Raw genomic sequence first — 16,343 nt, forward strand, 5'->3', positions numbered from 1 at the left:
AGTCCGGCCTGCAAAAACGGGGAACGCCCCCTCGCTCCACCCGCGCGTGGACCCGCCCACTCCCCCCCGCCAAGGGCGCCCAGCACCTCGGGCCACGCCTCTCTCCCCCCGGGCCAATGAGAGGAGCCGGCCGGGAACCCTGGGTTTTATGAATGGGCTCCGCGCCCACCCACCTACTGCCCGGCCTAGGCCCGCGAGGGTCAGGGGAAGAGGCGGCCGGCGCCTTGGGACACCGTCCTGACAATCAGCTCCTGCTCACCGCGAGAAACCTGAGTAGCCTGCCTACACGCGGTTACATAATTCCTCCCCGAAGAAGGATCTCCCCATATTCGACAGGCGTCATGGGTCTATGCAAACTCAACACTGCACACGGTGGCTTTTACAGTTACAAAAATAAATGTGGCCTTTATTACAAAGTAATAAAACAAAAAGCATAATTAGCCGTAGCATCAGCAGCAGGATGAGGCGATGAAATGCATAACAAGAGCATGTCACAGTCTCTCTGGAGATGAAGTGGGTTTTAAGCATCACAAGTGTTCAAAACTGAAAATCCCAATGCGTTAGTTCAAAGCTGGTGAGGAAGGAGAACAAAGGAATGGCCCAGCTAAGGTGGGGCCCACTGCCGGGCAGAGTGGGGGAGTGGGGCCCTGGGTCCATGCCAGCACCATACACACAAAAACTGGGGTAAAGAAAAGCCCCTGGACTTGTTTCCAGAGGCTCCTGGCCTCACACTCACAGCGACCCTCCCCCAGAGTGCTGGGACACGCCCAGCTTGCTCCTTGAGACTTCTGGTATTGTTTTTGTAACATCTGACTGAAAAATACTGGATTAGCAAACTCCTCCCCAAAACCCAAAACTGTAGTAAGGTTACTACATGATTTAAAAGGAAGGAGGCAGGAACACACGGGCAGCGTGGTCCTGACTCCTACATTCCCCAGGGACAGGAGAGAAACCCATCCCTTCCACCTGGAATCCCAGGGCCCTCCTCAGCCACTTGATTTAGGCTGAAAACAAGGTCACTCGCCTCGCTGTGGTTCAGTACGGAACAGTCACTTACAAACAAGGTGTTCTCACCAAGAGTGCTTTTAACAGCGTGTAAAATAATACATTAGTACCTATGCACACCTTCTGCCTTTACACTTCAGAACCATTTAGGTCCATCAGGGCTTGCTTTGCTGTTTTCTCTCCCTGGTTCGGTCACTATCTTGGCTCTGCCCTAAGTGGACGTCATCCTGTCACTTTATCCACATGAATCGAGGAAATGTTCACTTGTCCGGGTAAGCACGATCCAGCCCGTGACTCGGGAAAGGTTTCCAGCAGGTCCAGCCTACACTGCGGCAGGGGAACGGGTGGGAGAAAGGTGCGGTGAAGACCGAGCCCAGGCCCCCACCAGCCCAGGCCAGGAGAAGGCCCCCACCCTCGGACACCCATCTTCACCAGGCTCACAAAGGGGCCAGGGTCACTTTGAACAGTGCTGCTCCACGACTGTGGAAGAAGTCGCCCGAACTCTTATAAAGAGGATCGTATAGGGCTGGTGGCCTCCCCAGGGACATAGGAAGGCCAGCACAGGACGGCGCTCATCTCCTCATGAAGTTCCTCTCCAGGGCCACCGAGGTCCGCTGCAGGGAGTGGATGTTGCGCTTCACCCGGTCCTCGAGGGAAGATGTGGCTGCGCTCTCCAGCTTCATGCGGCTGCGAGACAGGGATGGAGGAAAAAAAACGTGTCACCTGCTCAGCTCCGGGGAATCCAGAGAAGCAGGGCGCCAGCCGTGGAGCAGCTGTGCGAACCCAAGTTCTCTGGTGCCCGAGCACAGTGTCAAGTGACTCCGTCTGGAACTACATTTTTTATATGTCCATAAGGGAAGATTCATCTGTTTGGAAAAGAAGTCAAAGTTTCACTGGAAAACGGCTTCATGGGCCATCAATTCTTATTTAACAAGAAGGCCAAGGAATTTCAAGGATTTGAACCAGGCATGGTGGCACACACCTGGGATCCCAGCACTCGGGAGGCTGAGGCAGGAGGATTCCCGCTGCAACACTGGGGACCCAGTGAAGCGGATGGGCTCCCCCAGAACTGTCCCTATGGCACTCACTGGATGAACTTGCCATCACGAGAGTCGAGCTGCTCCAGCCGGCGGGCTCGCTCATCCTCGCGCGCGTGCCTCCTCAGGGTGTTGAGCCGCTCCTCCTCCCGCCAGCGGGCATTCTCCAGCATCTCCTGCCGTTTCCGCTCCAGTTCCTGGGCTGAGAGTTTTCTGTGGGGCACAGAAACCGCCCGGTCAGTTCTACTTCTCTGCCAGCAGGCCCCACAGGGCGAGAGGCCAGGCAAACCTGGGGTCTCGGGCCAGGCTCTCTCCAGGGAAACGCCTAGCCCAGCACAGGGCCAGCACGTTTCCTTCCGACTGCCATCTTGGTTGGCCAGTCACACCCATATTTTTATTTTATTTTATTCATTTTTAAATTATTTTGTTTTCATACTAAGTAGCCCAGGCTGGTCTTGAACTGGTGGCGATCCTCCTGCCTCAGCCTCCCAAGTGCCGGGATCCCAGGTGTGTGCCAACACACCCAGCTTCATCCAAACTTTCAAGACACTGGGTAAGGATTCCATGAAGCCAGGGGTGGTGGCGCACACATCATCCTTGCACTCGGAAGGCTGAGGCGGGTGAGGGCTTGTTGACTGCTGTTACAGAGGAGGAGAAACAGTCCCAAGCACCCACCCCTGAGAGAAGCTGGCAGTGTCACACTGCAGAACCAGGAGCTCAGGTGCTGCAGGCACCATGGCCTGCAGAGGGTGGCAAGGAGGCGAGGGGCTGAGAACAAGGGGACACACTTAGCATCTGTCCCAGGAGCAGATGGAACATTCTGGTTCTGCCCACCTTGGGGACACCAGGGCTGCCCTGGAAACACAGGAGACCCCGGGACGCATGCTCTGGGGAAGCCACCACTGGAGGAGACAGAAGCAAGAGGCGCAGTGCGAGAGCAGGCAGGGACGCAGCAGGGTCCCAGCAGGGGACAACAGTGGTGTCCACCTACAAACCGCTCAGACCCAACACTGGCTACAGACACACAGTGCACTCAGGCCATGCTGCCTCTCTCAGACAGGGAGACATCGGAGAGCTCAAGAAACCCTCAAAATTGCCTGCCGTGGTGGCACACACCTGTGATCCCAGCACTCCAGAGGCTGAGGCAGGAGGATCGCCGTGAATTCAAGGCCGGCTCAGGCTACACAGTGACACACTGTCTCAAAAAGCAAAACAAAAGCCAACAGCAACAACAAAAAAGAGGTTTTTTTTCAATACTATGTGACTTTGAAAGAGGCATGTATATTAATCTGACTAAAATCATCCAAGAAACTGTAACTGTGTAATAACTGTAATTAATCCAAGAATAATTCCATTTTCACCCAGGTGTGATGGTGCATGCCTGTAATTGCAGCACTCGGGAAGCTGAGGCACACAAGTCTGAGGCCAGCCTGGGATATACAGCGAGACACTGTTTCAAAAAACAAAAAGGAAATAAAAAGAATAACTCCATTTTCAATTTTCATTTGGCACTTTTGTTCTACAGCTTACAAACCAACAGGAATTGGAGTCACCTCTGAGGTATGATGTGATAGTAGTAGGGTTGGCTTTGTGCATGGTACTTAGTCAGGCATGGGGGCTCACACCTGTAATCCCAGCATTCTGGGAGGCTGAGGCAGGAGGATTTCAAGTTTCACCTCAGCTTGGGTACAATTTAGAAAGACCCTGTTGCACAAAAAGAAAAAAAAAAGTGTGGGTATGTAGCTCAGTGCAAAGGTTCTGGGTTCAAGTCCCACTCCCACACATACACACAAAAAAAGTGATATGTTGCCTGCAAAAAATGTAAAAAGCAATGAAATTAACACAAAATTAAATGGGTGGCCGGGGATTTAGCTCAGTGGTTTCACCACCTGCTGTACAAGTACAAGGACCTGAATTCAATCCCTGGTACCAAAAAAAACCCAAAATTAAATGGGACTACCATAAGCCCAAAAAGAGCATGAGAAAAAATAGACTCAGTCTATAAAAAACATTTTAAATTGAGATCTCAGCTGGGCTTGGTGGTACATCCCTATAACCCCAGCGCAGAGGGAGGCTGAGGCAGAAGGATCCAAGATCAAATCTACCCTGGGCAACTTAGTGTCTTAAGACCCTGTCTCAAATTTTATTTATTTATTTATTTTTGGTATCGGGGATTGAATTCAGGACCTTGCGCTTGCAACGAAGGTGGTGGCACCACTGAGCTAAATCCCCAGCCCTCTGTCTCAAAATTTAAAACAATTAAGAAAAAGAGCCATGAAGGTAATTCAGTGCAAGGACCCTGTGTTCAACCCCCAGTACCACAAAGAAAAATAAACAAATAAATAAGAAATTCTCTGGACCACAAGAATGGCTGAGAAAATAAGACAAATCCAAGCAATGGCAGATGGCAAGAGACAGAAAAATAAGGCAGAATGTGCAAGACAGTCATGCACCGCCCACCTGCACAACGGAAGAGACCAAAGTCCCGGCCCTGCCAGCATCTGAGGGTGGCATGAATGATGGGCCAGCTGAGGAGCGGTCCCCTCACAGATAAAACAGGAAGTTATGTGGATTCCTGCCACCTGGGACGGGAGGGGGATGCAACCTCCTCTGGAAAGCTGCCAAGTCACAATAATCCTGCCTTTCCCGAGCCTCTCCCAGGTAACTTGGGGAACCAGGCAGCTTAGGGGCAAGAACAAAGAGCCTGGCTCCTGACACTGCCCACGCACTAGAACCACAGGGGGCTCCAAAACTGCTGGTGTCTGAACCCGAGCCTGGGTTGTGCACCCATCCGCCCAGTACTCTTTGAGGCTGAGGCAGGAGGATTGAAAGTTTGAGCCCAGCCTGGGCAACTTAGCAACTTCCTGAGACCCTATCTCAAAATTTAAAAGGGCTGGGGATGTAGGTCAGTGCAAAAGCCCTGGGTTCAATCCCCAGGATTGCAAACAAACGAACAAGAAACAAACACTGATATCTGGTCCACCTTAGAGCTGATGGTGTAACAGGGCTGGGATACAGCTGGGCAGAGAGCTTTGTTGCTGCTGCTGGAGCCCTGGAGATTGACCCCAGGCAGTGCTGAGTTATACCTCCAACCTCTTTTATTTACTTTTTGAGGCAAGAGTCTTGTAAAATTGCCTGAGCTGGGCTCAAGTTGTGATCTTCCTGCCTCAGCCTCCCAAGGGGCTAGGATTATAGGCGTTTGTACCCAGTTTGGGATTTTTTAAGTGTCCTGGGTAATTCCAATGGATGGCCAATTTATTGGGAAATGCTTGTTTACACGAAAGCTGCCCGTGCCATCTAAACCCTGGCCCAGAGCAGGCTGGATGCCAGGGACAGCCCCTGGTGGGCACAGGGGCCACTCCTCAGTTCCTGGGGACACCATCCCTGTGCTGAGCCAGTCCACACCCACTCTCCCCACAAGGAGGCCAAATGCCTGGACCAAGGACACTCTGGCTGCAGCACTGGTGGACAGCTGTTATTCCAATTACTCGGGAGGCTGAGGCAGGAGGGTCACAAGCTCAATCCCAGCCCGGACAACGTAATGAGATCCTGTCTCACAGTGAAGTTTCAAAAAGAGCAAGAGATGGGCTGGGGATTTAGCTCAGTGGTTCTGGCGTCTGCCTTGCAAGCGGAAGGTCACAAGTTCAATCCCTTGCACCAAAAAAAAAAAAAAAAAAAAAAGAGCAAGAGAAGTGGCTCAGGGGTAAAGCTCTTGCCTAGTGTGGTTTCAATCCCCTGCACTGCAAAAACCGAAACAAAAGAGAAACCCCCAAGCTGACCTTGTCTTCTCAGGGTGCCTGGGGGAGGCAGAGCTCCCGAGCACCTCACCTGGTGTAGCCGGGCTTGCGCCTCTGGGAGTGGGCCTCTTTCTTCGGGGCTGGGCTCCGGCTCGGGGCCCGCTCTCCGCGGCTGCCCCTCCCGCTGTGCCTGCAAGGACCCAGAGGACCCAGCTCTTCAGCTCACACAGGGTCTGAGAACTCCAGTCAGAGGCGCTGTGCCCAGGCTGCAGGCTAGGAGGTGATTTCCCAGGAACCCCACACTCACGCTGTGCTGTGCCGTGGGGACCGCGACCTCCTGTCCCTGCCGCTCTTCTTGCCCGAGTGTCTGGACGGGGAGCGGGAGGAGCTCGGGGACCTGGACCGGTTATTCATCCCAAAGGCGCCCTTAGACTGGGCCACCGAAGGGCCCTGCGGCCCCCGGTCCTGGGCAGAGTGCCGGACCTATTCATGAGGGAGGGAGGAGAGAGGCGTCACCAGGCATCCAGCCTGGGCAGCAGTCGGAGACCCTCGGGCAGGCTGGCAGGGACCCATGGCAGGCAGGGCCCGGCACAGAGAGAGGCGGCAGGGCCAAGGCGAGGGGACAAGTCACAGGTCACAGGTACCAAGGGACACCCATTCCTGTAAGGCCCATGTAGGGCCAGGCACAGTGCAGCACACCTGGAATCCCGCACTCGGGAGGATGTGGCAGGACTGCAAGTAGTAACCTGGCTTCAGCAACTTAGCAAGACACTGTCTCAAAAAAAAAATTGGGGGGGGCGGGTACCAGGGATCAAACTCGGGACCTTGCACTTTCGAGGCAGGTGGTGGAACCACTGAGCTAATCCCCAGCCCTTGTCTCGAAAAAATTTTAAAAAGGGATTGGGGTATAGCTCAGTGCAAAGTCCCTGGGTTCAAACCCGTTAAACACACACACACACACACACACACACACACACACACACACACACACACACACACACACACACACACACACACACACACACACACACACACACACACACACAATGCCAGAAGGCATTTACTGCACACTCATCGGTTACTTGCGGAGGGTGCGGCTGAGCTCCCTGCCATGCCTTGGTCACCAGGCACGTCCAGTCCCACAGTCCCCCCAGAGAACCCCATGTCCCTACCTGTAAGCCATAGCCGGGGGCTTTGGACAAAACCGGAAGGGAATCTGTCTCCTTCTTTTGAGACCTGAGATGGAAACACACACACTCGCTGAGGAAGCCACCCCCGGGTCCAGCCGCCACCCACCCAGCTCTCGCCTGGCACTGCGGTCCCCTTTGGGCGTCTGTGCTGGGAGCCACGACACAGGGCAGGTTCCCCGGGAGGAGCCGTGGGCGCGGCCTCTCACCTCAGGCTGCTATTCCAGGGTCTGAGCATGAGTCACCTCCGCACAGCTGATTTGTCCCACAGCACAGACAAGATGGGGCCCACACAGGCTCATTAATCCATTAAAAAAAGCCTACATAAAACCCACTTCAGACCCGGGCGTGATGATCACACACATCTGTGATCCCAGGAGGCTGAGGCAGGAAGACTGCTTCTGAGGCCAGCCTGGGCTACACAGTGAAGTCCCCCACAGCAACCCACTTCCACGCCATGCTGAGGTCCCAGGCTGAGATGGAAGTGAGCTGAACCAGCTCGTCCGCCCGAAGATCTGCTCTGCTCAAGCAAGCTCGCCTCGGGCCCTCTGAGGTTGCCCACGTCCCCAGGGCTGTGTCAGTCTCCCAGCACCCCCACCAGCAGTGCAGCGCCCTGCTCCACGGCAGCCTCCGTTCTCACCTGCCCCGGCCCGGGCCCGGCTCGTCCTCACTGCTGGACCGGCTGCTGCTCGCACTCCGGTGCTTGTGTTTCTTGTGCTTCTTTCTCTTCTCCTTCTTTTTCTTCTTCTCCTTTTTTTCCAGACTCATTTGCAACTAGAAAGAGCCCAGAGGATGACCACGCAGGATTATGGAGACACACCCAGGACACAGGCAGCAGAGGGTCCCACACAGGCCTCTGCCTCCTGTCCTTGTCCCCTCCTGGGCACAGGGCATGATGGGAGACAGCTGTGCACTCCCCACCCTGGAGCCCTGGGCCGAACCTCTGCAGGCTGGGCTGGGAGCTCCTAGAACCACTGTCCAGGGGACCCATTCTGCCCATTCAGAAGGGCTCTAGCCAGGGCGGGTGGCACCTACATATAATCCCAGCACTCAGGAGGCTGAGGCAGGAAGATCACCAAGAGTTCAAGGCCAACCTGGGCTACACAGTGAGACTTTGTCTCAAAAAAAACAAACAAACAAAAAGAATGCTCTACTTTTCCTCTAAGGTAATAGGAACTGGAGATAAATTCTCATGGGAAATAGGTAAAGGGTACTCTTTATGTTTATTCTATGCACAACTTACCAGTTCCTTGATTTTCTTCATTTTCACAGGATTATTCAACACTTCTCTTTTTTTCTCCTCCTCTTTCTTCCTAAAGGGCATTTATACAATCGTGACTCTGCCTTTTGGAAAGGGGAGTTGATCCATTCTCCTGTCCACGGTCTTGGTGACAACCTTTCTCCCAAAGCCAAGCGCACAGGGCCCGCAGTGACATCTGCAAGTCCACGTGACAGATGACCCCACTGGGCGTTGCCAGGCCACAGCTCGAGTCTGCCTACTGCTCGCTGGGCTGAGTGCTCAGGGCTTCCTGCCTGGGCCAACAAACGTCCTCATCCTATAGGTCCCCTGGCCACAATGTCTCAGAAACACCTGCCGAGCAGGGCATGGCGGTGCACGCGTGTGTGTGTGTGTGTGCGTGCGCGCACGCGCGCTCAGACCCAGGGCGCACTTCCACTAAGCTACATCCCCTCTTTTTTTTCCACACACACACAAAATTTGGCTAGAGGTGGTGGCACACGCCTGTAGTCCCAGAACTCTGGGAAGCTGAAACAGGAAGACCCCAAGTTTTAACAAGAAAAAAGAAATGGGCTTCAGCCGCCTGCCTCGCAAGCACAAGGACTCAAGTTCAATCCCTGGTACCAAAAAAAAAAAAAAAAGAAATGGGCTGCAAATTCAACCAAACTAAATGTATGCAATATGATCTCATTTTATAGCTCTCCTTTTATATGTCACATGTTGGGGTTTTAAGCCAGATTCTAGTTTCTTTTTAAAGGATTCTGCTGCCCTCCTCCAAAAAAGAGAAGCGAGGGCCAGGGATTTAGCTCAGTGGTTCCGGTGCCTGCCTCGAAAGCGCAAGGTCCCAAGTTCGATCCCCGGTACCAAAAAAAAAAAAAAAAAACACAAAAAGAGAAATGGGGAGCAAGAAACCCTGTTTATGGCCTCCACAGCTCTACACACACTTCCAAATTGTGAAGAAGCTGCCCATCTCTGTCACCTGGCTTCTACTCCTATTTCTACTTCAGGGTCAAAGATAAATGAGTATATGGGTACACCGGCACATGCCTATAATCCCAGCACTTGGGAGGCTGAGACAGGAGGATTGCCATGAGTTCAAGGCCACCCTGGGCTACATAGCCCCAGGTGGCCTGGACCCGGGACTCGCCCCAGAGCTGCTCCTCCCAACCTTAGCCAGCGTGAAGAGGACAAACCCTTGGCCTGCAGACAGATGCCACCCTGAAGGCCCCTTACCTGATGATGAAAAGCGGGTCCTCACGAATCTTGCTGGCCATGTCCAGAAGTGAGTTGGCCCCTGCCGGGGCGAAGATGGAGCCCGGGAGGAGCCCGGTCTCGGAGGAGCAGCCAGCCTCCTTCTCCTCCAGCTTCTCGAACACGTACTTGTCGATGGGGCGGCCCAGCAGGTACTCATCCCGGTTCACCATTCCACCAGGACCCTGGTACATCCAGTCCAGCTTCTCCTCCTTCTTCCTGGAGAGAGACAAACCGACAAGCAGTTAAAGAAAATAATGATGCCTCCAGAGCTACCCACAGACCAGACCCCAGCAGCAGGTGAGGTGGCGCACACCTGTCATCCCAGCACTGGGGAGGCTGAGGCAGGAGGATCACTGAGAGCTGCAGGCCAGCCTGGCCTACATGGTGAATTCAAGACCAGCCTGCACTACAGAGTGAGACCCTGTCTCCAAACAAGCAAATAAATAAATTTAAAAGTTAAAAATTTTTTTAGGGCTGGGGATATAGCTCAGTGGTTCCAGCGCCTGCCTCACAAGCACAAGGTCATGAGTTCAATCCCCAGTACCAAAAAATAAACAAATAAATAAATAATTTTTTAAATACATAAAAAAGGGGCCAAGGATTTAGCTCAGTGGTTCCGCTGCCTGCCTCACAAATGCAAGGTCCCAAGATTGATCCCTGGTACCAAAAAATAAATAAATAAAATACATAAAAAAGGCAGCCTCTGTAGAGTGTTTGTCTAGGATGCATGAGATCCTGGGTTAGTGCCCCTCACTGCACACACAAAAAAAGTCCCCAAGAGTCAGAGTCTCACTGTGTTGCCCAGCCTGGTCTAACATCTGGACATAATCAATCCTGCCTCAGCCTCTTGGGTATTTGGGACCCCACTGCATCAGGCCACTGCAACGGGGTCCAGGGAGGCAGAGTCTCACGAGCACCCTCTCTGGCCGGAGGAGGCTGGGGCGACACTGATCCATCCCTGAGCATCACGTGGCCACCTCCCATGGCCCGAGGGGAGTGGGCCAGGAGGACACTGAGACTCACGGAGCCCTGGGGTGCAGGGATCACCACGGGCGCCAGTGACAGTGAGTGTGTGTGGGTGACTCTGGGACATCGCAGACACCAAGCACGACTGTCTCACAGGCAGCTGAGTATATAGCATCTCAGAGTCAGTGGCTGGTGGTGCACACCTGTGATCCCAGCACTCTGGAGGCTGAGGCAGGAGGACGGCCTGGGTTATACAGCTAGACTCTGTCTCAAAAAAAAGTATCAAATCACTTCCCCCCCATTCACAACAGACAAGCAGGCACAAGAGTTAACAGGACAAATGCTAGGCAGGAACTAAGTTCGAGCCCAACCTCAGTAACAAAATTTTTAAAAAGCAGAAACAGGGCTGGGGATTTAGCTCAGTGGTTGCACTGCCTGCTTCGCAAGTGCAAGGACCCAAGTTCGATCCCCGGTGCCAAGGCCCAGGGTTCATTCCTCAGCATGGAAAAAAAAAAACCAAACAGGACAAATGTTTGATTCCCAACACTGTAGCTGTTGATCTACACTGTGGCCTCCTTAGTTAGATTCCAACACGCCCAAACTTCTGGCCCACTGGGCACGAAACATGTCATGCTTTGGTGAATAAAAATTGTAGAATATGGGGCCGGGGGATTTAGCTCAGTGGTTCTGCCACCTGCCTCGCAAGCACAGGGACCCTAGTTCGATCCCCGGTACCAAAAAAATACAAAAAAAATTCTAGAATAGCTGGGCATGGCGCTACATGCCAGTAATCTCAGCACTCTGGGAGGCTGAGGCAGGAGAATTGCACGTTCCAGCTTCGGTATTTAGTGACTTAGCAACTCTGTCTCAAAACTTAAGAATTAAAAAAGGGATGGGGCCGGGGATTTAGCTCAGTGGTTTCACTGCTTGCTGCGCAACCGCAAGGACCCAAGTTCGATCCCCAGTACCAAAAAAAAAAAACAAACCCCAATATGCTTTCAAATCAAGAGTTCACAAGGCCCAGGGATTTAGCTCAGTGTTTTCACCGCCTGCTGCGCAAGTGCAAGAACCTGAGTTCAATCCCCAGTACCAAAAAAAAAAAAAAAAAAAAAAGAGTTCACAAAATCTTGTGAACAATTCATGTTCACTTTATTAACTACCCAGGAATTACTACCTCTAAGCTGTGAAGTTTATTCACATTATAACATAGAGCATACAAATTACATAAAGTAAAATAACATAAAGACACTTCTCATTTAATGACCAACTTCCATTCCTGCAGCTAGATCATTAAATGAATTCGTCACTAAATGAGGAACTGTATACAGAATGTTCATTATAATATTCAGAACAAAGAAATAGTCAAAGGGGCCGGGGATTTAGCTCAGTGGTTTTGCCGCCTGCCTCGCAAGCGCAAGGACTCAAGTTCGATCCATGGTACAAAAAAAAAAGAAATGCTCAAAGGAAACTCCAATTTGATGGCTTTGCTTGCATTTGCATAATTTTTACTGCAGCACTGTGATGTATGACAGAACTAAAACTACAGGGTTGTACTGTACAGTACAATCAGCACAAATTATAGTTCTGTATAAACAAGGTGTACTACACAAAAAAAAGACATTGAAGCTCTTTCAACAAGACGTACAGAACTGTACAACAAAATAAGACAGCTTATAAGTCCAAATAGTTGTTCAACAGGTAGGTCATTAAACGAGGAATAGCTGTTTGCCAAATTTCATTGTCTTGTTCCATTTTATGTATTAGCCCTCTAAATAGATTGTATTTTATTTAAAAATTCTAGTGGCCAGGGGTTTAGCTCAGTGGTTCCGCTGCCTGCCTCATAAGCACAAGGTCCCGAGTTCAATCTCTGGTACCAAAAAGAAAAAAAGAAAAATTCTAAAACTCCATTCAATTTATTTTATTTGGATTTTTGAAACAGGGTCTCCCTATGTAGTTCAGCCTGACCTTGAACTCACTATGTAGCCCACCCAGGCTGGCCTCGAACTCACAGTGATCCTCCTGCCTCAGCCTCCCAAGTGTTGAGATTACACCATGCCCAGCTAATTCCATTCAGCTTAGAATATCAGAACAGCCTTTTCCCCAATCCCCATTCTCCTAAAAGAACATTTTCGTGCCACTTAAGTTTTATACTGCCATCTCAATGAATTAGACCTAAACTTCACACACACAAGTATAAATGCCACAAATCTTTAAGGAAAAGCCTGCGCATCCCACAGGGAAGGTGTGCCACACTCAACCCTGCGACCTCAGCCACAACCAAGGGCACAAACAAGGCAAGGACAGTACAGACCACTCAGTTTCAGTCCAGCTGCAGTTTTCTGGCATCCTGGTGCTTTTGGTTTTGGCTTTTTCTGGGGGAACCCAGGGCCTCATGGATGCTAGGCAAGCACTCTACCACTGAGCTACAGCCCCAGTTCTCTTTCTATTTTCTCACAGCATATTTACTCCAACTTCTTTTTACACCGTGAGTAGGGTAATTGTACCTATCTGTCCTATTGTCCCATCCTGTATTATACAAGCAGCAGCTGGCTCACAGGAAACCCTTGGGGCCAGCCGCAGCCACACAGCTTTTACTGCCGGACACGAGGTCCTCCTCCTCCCCTGGGACCTCAGAGCCCCAGTCAAGTGAGCCTGAAAAGCCAGTGTGGTGGGGCACACCTGTCATCCCAGCACACACAGTGGTGAGGCAGGACAGTCTCGAGTTTGAGGCCTGCCTGGGCTACACAGTGAGATCCTGTCTCAGACTAAATAAATAAATAAATAGAGTGGGCTTTGAATGCATTCACAGAGGCAAGGCGGAGGCCTGGACACTCACTGGTGGCGGGGTGGAGACAGCCGTCCTTAGTCCTGGTGTCGGTCCCCACCCTCCAGGAACAAGGCCCTTCACACAACCTCTCACCTGGTTCTCAGAGGACCTAAAGACTTGGAGCTGTGACTCCCCGGTTCTACTGAGGTCCCAAACCCACTCCCAGCTGCACAGCTGGCACCTATGAAGTCACTCTTTGAAGCCAGGCCAGTCTGGCTCCAAGACCCAGGCACTGAGCACACAACACATGTGACACCGCCCAGCCCGACTGACTCACTTGACAGCACCCACATCCTCCGCGTAGCGCTGCATTTCCTCCCGGGCCCGCTCCTCCCGCAGCTCCCGCTGCAGCTCCTCAATCTTCTTCCGCTCAGCCTCATGCTTCTGCTCGGCCTTCCACACCTTCTCCACATTGCGGAGGGTCTGCGGGTGCCAGCTCTTCTTCAGGTTCTGCGGCAGAGGAGAGAGAGTGCAGTTCAACTTTGGGGATGCAGCTCCGCCTCACACACTGCCATCGCCGGGGTGTGACTAGGCAAGCAGTGTGGGCCAGATGTCAGCATTCGGGGAGCTCAGTATCAAGTGCTTCCCTAGCATATGTGAGCTCCCAGCACCAAAACACTAAAACAAAAATGGCCCAGCATGGTGACATACTCAGGAGGCTGAGGCGGGAGAATTGCTGCAAGTTTGAGATAAGGCAGGATCAGGACTCCAACCCAAGGTGGAAGAAGGAAGGAAGAACTGAGCACAAGACAGAAAGAAAGACTATATGACCTAAGGGAAAAGGCAGCTGAGGAAGGAGAGAGAAAACCAAGATAAGAGAGCTCTCCTTGATTATACTCTTTCCACCTGCCAGGTGCCTTGTGCATGTCATCTTATTTGGCCTTTATAATCCTGCCCACTCTCCGCATGACAGATGGCCACGCCTCTTCCCTGTGTCCAGCACCATAAGACAAAGTTCTGCCCCTGCACAGGTTCGTGAGGCCCTGAGCCTCCTTCTTAGTTGGGTTCACCGTGCACCCCTTCTCCATCAGCTTGAGCTCAGATCCCGGCTCACAGAATGATTTGGAGTGTGATCTTTCTGCCACTGGGGCTGTGTCTGAATGCTCTTCCCTCTGCCCCATCCTTCCATGCTTCCTCCTCAGGGAAGCCTCCCAAGGGGCAGCCAGACCCAAAGCAGTGACTGGTGGAGGAGAGGGAGGAGGAGCATTCTGTGAGGGTAAAGAGAAGAGGAGGAACAAGGGGACACAGCCCGGCTGGCTGCCTTCTTTCCTTTAACCATGGTGATTTGGCCCCAGAGAACAGGTGACAATGTCTGAAGATATTTTTCTTTGTCATAACTGGGGAACGAGGGTGTTACTGAGTCCAGCGATGCTGAACACACACACACACACACACACACACACACACACACACACACGCAGAACAATCTCCTGAATAACGCACTCAACTGCCATGAACCTTGATGGCGTTCTGGAACCCAGTGTGACAACATCTGACAAACTCTAACCCGACTCTGGGACAGATGTTCAGGCTGACCCAGCTGCTGGTTTCATCCACTCCACCGCCGGAAGGTTGCACGGCACCCTTTGCCTAATCTGAAGCCTTAGTCACTCACAAATGAGCTGCAGCACTGAAGAGCAATTGCCACTTATGTAAGTGTTGTGACTACAGAAGGAAGCACTGTCACCACAGCTCAGCTCAGAAGGCAGCACTGATGCAGGAGGGCAAGTCAGGCAGGTGGACCTAAGATTCCTTAACATGGACTTCAAAAGGCGTGGCTCAGGAGCAGGGAGAACTGGGCCCAAGCACCCCTGCTCCAGCCCGGCACAGGACTCTGAACTAGCTAAGAAGGGGAAATGTGTTTTGAGATAAAATGTAGGAAACAAAGCTGGGTTGGGGGTGTAGCTCAGTGAAACAAGGCCCTGGATTCCCATCCCCAGGACAGAAATTAATAATTAAATCGAAAAACGAAAAAACTCATGTGCCATGTTCTCAACATCCCCCAACCAGCACACAAACATCAGGAGCCACCATTCACGGGACCCTCGCACAATTTCCCAACTGCCAGCACCAGCCGGGCGTGGTGGAGCACGCCTGTAATCCCAGCACTCCGGAGGCTGAGGCAGGAGGATCGCCATGAGTTCGGGGCCAACCTAAATTACATAGTAAGACCCTGTTTCAAACAACAAAAGATGTTTCTCCACTCAAGTGCCAGCCCCATCCCTGTGGTCCTAAGGACCCGTCCTCTCTCTCGGGGGGGGGGGGCCCTGAACGCCTGGCTTCGTTACCATGGTTACTCCCCCCCCCCGTCAATTTCCGTCCTGAGCGCCACTCAGTCCCTCCTTGCCCAGGCCTAACCCTAATCCCCACTTACCAGGTCCCCGCCCCCCATGGTGGTGGCGACGTGTCCTCGGCAAGCGGATCGGGAGGCTCAGAAGAGACCGGGAGGAAACGCAGCGACGGCGTGCGGGCCCGCCCTCGCACGACCTGGTGTCTGGAGGCAGCAGCGGAGACTTTTTGGGCTCAGCCTAGAGCGCACTTCCGGTAAAACGTCATCAGAGCGCGTCGGGGTCGCGCGTCGGTGACGTCAGGACCTGCTGCGCATCACGTGACGGCAGCGTCCTGTGGTATTTTAGACCCGGCTGTCTTGGTTTCCGTGGTCCTCTTTCGGCAGTCTCGGCTCGCTACTTCGCCCGAGGTCCGAAAGTGTCGGGTTGCAGCGTGCGTTTCCATGGCAGTGACTCGGCATCGCGAGGTGAAACCTGAGTGTGGACCGCCCCAGCCTCTCTGTGGAGTGTACACCATTTCCGAGATGGCTTTCCGCTGGCCCTCCGACCTTGACTCCCCGCCAGCAGGCCCACTGGACAGACATAAACAGAAACCATGGAGCAAATGCCCCCAGCATCCCTGTGCCGAACTTTCAGAGGCTCCCGCCTCCCTATTTACTTTTTTTTTTTTTTTTCTTTTTCCTCTATCCAGAATCGAACTCAGGACTTTTCTCTTGCCAGGCAGGGGACACGCCACTGAGCTACATCCCCGCGCCACTCCCACCCACCCCCAAACACACACAATTTCCTTAATTGGCTCTTCGCA

General features: G+C 52.5%; 1 protein-coding gene across 10 annotated transcripts; it reads right to left on the reverse strand.

Moving 5' to 3' along the window:
• Positions 1–377: 377 nt before the first annotated feature.
• Positions 378–15,810, reverse strand: Cwc25 (CWC25 spliceosome associated protein). 10 transcript variants are annotated; one of them, XR_002387637.2, is made up of 12 exons: positions 15,625–15,809; positions 13,528–13,700; positions 9,437–9,673; positions 8,210–8,279; positions 7,607–7,740; positions 6,952–7,015; positions 6,479–6,550; positions 6,087–6,262; positions 5,871–5,969; positions 2,094–2,255; positions 1,447–1,692; positions 378–1,327 (listed from the first exon to the last, which is right to left on the reverse strand). XR_002387637.2 is itself a non-coding variant. In XM_021240067.2 (11 exons), the coding sequence occupies exons 1-11, from the start codon at positions 15,640–15,642 to the stop codon at positions 1,685–1,687; spliced, it is 1,200 nt and encodes a 399-aa protein (XP_021095726.1). In that variant the 5' UTR covers positions 15,643–15,810; the 3' UTR covers positions 378–1,684. The 10 variants fall into 10 exon arrangements, 5 of the variants coding, with proteins under 5 accessions (XP_021095726.1, XP_021095724.1, XP_021095725.1 ...); XR_002387634.2 differs by having other exon boundaries at positions 378–1,332; XR_002387636.2 differs by having other exon boundaries at positions 1,438–1,692.
• Positions 15,811–16,343: the final 533 nt, after the last annotated feature.

Source organism: Heterocephalus glaber, unplaced genomic scaffold (assembly GCF_053883595.1).
Source record: "Heterocephalus glaber isolate CG9 unplaced genomic scaffold, H.glaber_assembly_v1.0 deba00001773, whole genome shotgun sequence".
In the NCBI taxonomy this organism is placed as follows: domain Eukaryota; kingdom Metazoa; phylum Chordata; class Mammalia; order Rodentia; family Bathyergidae; genus Heterocephalus; species Heterocephalus glaber.